Consider the following 4,041-nt stretch of genomic DNA (forward strand, 5'->3'; position numbering starts at 1 on the left):
ATGATACAAGCACATATTATTCAAGAAAAGGAATTTGCTAAAATAAATTTAACAAAGTTAACCACTGGGTTTGCTGGAGTTTTTTGCTTTTTTTTCCCAAATAAATGCAATGTATCTTTGTGTCTGCTATCTAAACTATGCAACTTTGAGTAAAACCATGCATTTTTAAGAAAGATACCATCAGCACAGAGGAAATTGAAAAAGGTTTGAGAGTTGTTATTCCTGTTGTACAGGTGCTGTGTATAAGAATGAGACAGACAAACAACTACACGTCTTCCAAAGCCAAAAGATATTTTTAGATTGAAGGCTACCTTACGGAAAAATTAGAATAGATCTCTATCTTAGCAGAGGTTTATGATTAACGTGTATGACATTTGTACATTCTACCAATGCCTGTTAATTCCCACATTTGGGTCTTCGAATTTTCCACTGTGTACTTTTTTTCTGGAGAAAACCTTGGACTAGAGATAAGACCATCACCAAAAACGTATTTCTAGCAGCTGCCACGTCCAGTCAGCCAGTCTGGGTTTGAGGTCAAATCGAGACCATGAAGTGCCTGCTGCTTCTTGCCTTTATTGGGGTGGCTGGTGAGTATATCTTTTATTTCTATTTCTGCCATTTAGTAGGAAGCTGATTTTCTAAATGAAAACTGCAAGGTAGCCTGTTGTGGGAAAGCCAAGTCAGTTTTGACTTGCACAAGTCAGAGCCCTGCAGGTTCCATCTTCTGTCTGTTCATTCTGTAATGCCTTGTGCCACAAGCTGGAGAATGAACCCCTTCATAGGCGTTCCTGACCCAGCTATGGAGATGTGGCCACAGCTTCAGAAAAGGATGCCTCCTCCTTCGGGACTCAGGAGTGCACAGGGAATAGCTCTGGACCGAGAAGTCCTAAAGCAACTGCAAAATTTTGGACCCTTGGTGGGTGCTCCAAGAAGATGTCACTGCACAGTAGTTTTTACTTTTTCCCTCAGTCATCACTTGACTGTCTCAGTAGATGGGATTCAGGGAAAGACACACCCATGATCTGATCCAACCAGAACATTTCTGTGTCCCTATGCTCCCTCAGGGAGTAGCCAGCAGGGCTTTATTTGCAGATACGTGAGGCACCCGTGTAAGTCTGATCCCCGTCTTTGTTTGCACAAGCAAATGCATGTGCCTTAGACCTGCCCACCAGCGCTGCCCTGAGTGTCCATAGAAGGGGAGCCTGCAAGTGAGGGGCTTCAGACAGGCAGCCACAGGGCAGATTACAGGCCACATTACCTTAGGCCAGCTGTTGACACATGGCACTTCTTGTCCTCCAGTTGCCTTCCCCACCTTTGCTGAAGACGATGATGACAAGATTGTGGGAGGCTACACCTGTGCACAGAACTCTGTGCCCTATCAGGTGTCCCTGAATTCTGGATATCACTTCTGTGGAGGTTCCCTCATCAGCAGCCAGTGGGTCGTGTCAGCTGCTCACTGCTACAAATCGTGAGTCAAAAAATTACATCCTTCTAGAACCTACTTTGTCTTCCAGTTCACTTCTAGCCGGCATTCTGAGCTATGAGATAGAAATATGTAAGTGCCTCCATTCTCACCAGAGACAGCCAAGGGATGGGTGGATCATTCAGGAAGCCAGGCCGAGGCATCCTGAGGGGTTTTCCACTTATGCAAACATTCCTGTGAATGCAGAGCATTTTCTGATATAACAATGAGATAATCAAGCAGAGAGGTCTGGGCTTTGATTTCCTATCAATTACATGAATCTTGCTAAAGCATTCTTCCTGGAGAACAGGAAGAGGATCAAGGTTCGGCTGGAGCCGTTTGCCTTGTCCCAGAATATCTGTATCTAGTGCTGCTCTGTATTCAACTGCTGCCAGGTATTTACAGACTTGCAGAAATTCACCACCCACGCATGGAGTGAGTTAAGATCTCAGTGTGGATTCCCAGGGCTCCCTGCAGGACAAGAAAGATGCTCTGCCCAGAAGGCTTCTGTGGCAGTGGTGTTGGAGCGAGTGCACTCAGTGACAGGGAGGTTTCTCTCAACCTGCCCCTAGCAGTAAAGGACACGCTGTGCCTTCTGTTTTCCAGTCGCATCCAAGTGCAGCTGGGGAAACACAACCTGGGGCTCACTGAATCCACACAGCAGTTTATCAACTCTGCTAAAGTCATCCGGCACTCTGGCTACAGCTCCTACACCCTGGACAACGACATCATGCTCATCAAGCTGGCCAGCCCAGCCAAGCTCAGCAAAGCTATCCAGGCCATTGCTCTGCCTACCAGCTGCGTGGCCGCCGGCACCACCTGCCTGATCTCCGGCTGGGGCAACACTCTCAGCAGTGGCTGTGAGTACTCTGGGGGAGCCTACAGACCCCTGGGGGCCTAGGACAGTCTCTAGGACCTGGCCACTAACCCCCAACAGGACAGGCTAAAACACAGGGAAGTGCTGTGGGACAGCTTTTTGGAGTGATGCGTCAGTGTAGGGACTGCACAGTTAATGTCAACAGAGTTGTCAGTTCTCTGAGAGTAAGGGTGAAGTCTGGGACTGTGGAACTTGAATTCCTACCAGAGATCCCTGTTCTCTCACACCCATGGTCAGAGATGTGCATGGCCAGTGGTGTGTATTCCATTGAACCTGCACCAGAGGAGAGGATGGTTTTCCTGAGGCTCAGGTTTCTTCCAGTGCATGTATCACAAGAGTGGCCCCACCTTTGCCAACTGATGAACTTCCAGGTACCAGAAAAGTTAAGGTGGCTGCAGTGTAGAATTTTGGGCCCATGGGTGGAATTTGTTCCATCTCTACAGAAGGGACCCATGCTGTGCTTACTGTGGACAGGGAGCAGAATGGCTGCTAGAACAGGGTGTCCAGCATTTGCTTTTCTGCTAAGATCTTGCCTGAGCTCTGAAAAGGACTCAGCAATGCCAGCAATCATCTCTCCCTATTTCTTTGCAGCTAACTACCCGGATGAGCTGCAGTGCCTGAAGGCTCCTGTCCTCACTGACCAGCAGTGCTCTGATTCCTACCCTGGGCAAATTACCAAGAACATGATGTGTGTCGGATATGTGGAGGGAGGAAAAGACTCCTGCCAGGTAACTCATCTGCCTCTCCTCACCCAGTCGTTTCTCTCCCACCTTTTCCTAGCTGAAGAGGCCTCCACATTACAGAGTCAGCTATACTCACTGCACTGGTAAATCTGAGTTTCTGAATGACAGCAGAGGCTTCAGGCACACATGTCCTGAAGGTTTGCCAAGTACAGCATCCAGCAAAAGCAGGCAGCTGACTCACCCTTAGCTGTGGTGCCCTTGGAGCTCAAGTCAGGCACGGTAGCATCAGGTGGAGAGTGTGAATCAGGAACAGCCCTGGTAGAACTTTGTGCAGAGTACGCCCGGCAGGGCTTCCTCCAGGGTCAGTGGTCTCAGGGATCTCTGGCTCATTGCTCAGGCTGATGCCATTTGCTATTTATCCATACCCTTTGTGTGCACAGGGAGATTCCGGCGGTCCCGTGGTCTGCAATGGACAGCTCCAGGGCATTGTCTCCTGGGGTTATGGATGTGCCCAGCGAGGCCATCCCGGAGTTTACACCAAGGTTTGCAACTACGTCTCCTGGATCCAGTCCACCATTGCCTCCAACTGAGATGCTTGTTTGGCGTGACCTGTATTTTTTCCTCATCATTTCTGTTCTTTTGGGTCTGGACAAGCAAAAATTATGAGAAATTAATAAAAACTTTCAGACACCCCTACTTTGTGCATAGTTTTGCTGGAAACTTCCAAAGGCTTTTATATGGAGCACAGTGGCAGTGAACACCAGTTAGGAGAAAATACTTATTATTTGTAGTGCCTGTCAATTGACAGGGTCTTGGAACACCTTGCAGACTCATCATCAGGATTATTTCAGTCAGTCACATGCTCTTGTTTCTGAAGCAGAACATCATTTCTGTTCTTTTTGAGCAGGAAAATTATTAGCCAATATTTCAACAGTTCTTGAAGTGATTCTGTGTCATGGTTTGAGCCTGGCACAGAGCCAGTGCCCCCATGAAAATGCCCTCACCCTGGTGTCTGCTGT

General features: G+C 48.1%; 1 protein-coding gene across 1 annotated transcript; it reads left to right on the plus strand.

The window, feature by feature from the left end:
* The first annotated feature begins 1,346 nt into the window (after positions 1 to 1,346).
* LOC135442807 (trypsin-like) lies at positions 1,347 to 3,697 on the plus strand. Its single transcript, XM_064703050.1, has 4 exons — positions 1,347 to 1,468; positions 2,069 to 2,322; positions 2,931 to 3,067; positions 3,463 to 3,697. The coding sequence occupies exons 2-4, from the start codon at positions 2,193 to 2,195 to the stop codon at positions 3,610 to 3,612; spliced, it is 417 nt and encodes a 138-aa protein (XP_064559120.1). The 5' UTR covers positions 1,347 to 1,468; positions 2,069 to 2,192; the 3' UTR covers positions 3,613 to 3,697.
* The last annotated feature ends 344 nt before the right edge of the window (positions 3,698 to 4,041 follow it).

The sequence above is a fragment of the Zonotrichia leucophrys genome, chromosome 1 (assembly GCF_028769735.1).
Source record: "Zonotrichia leucophrys gambelii isolate GWCS_2022_RI chromosome 1, RI_Zleu_2.0, whole genome shotgun sequence".
Lineage (NCBI taxonomy): Eukaryota > Metazoa > Chordata > Aves > Passeriformes > Passerellidae > Zonotrichia > Zonotrichia leucophrys.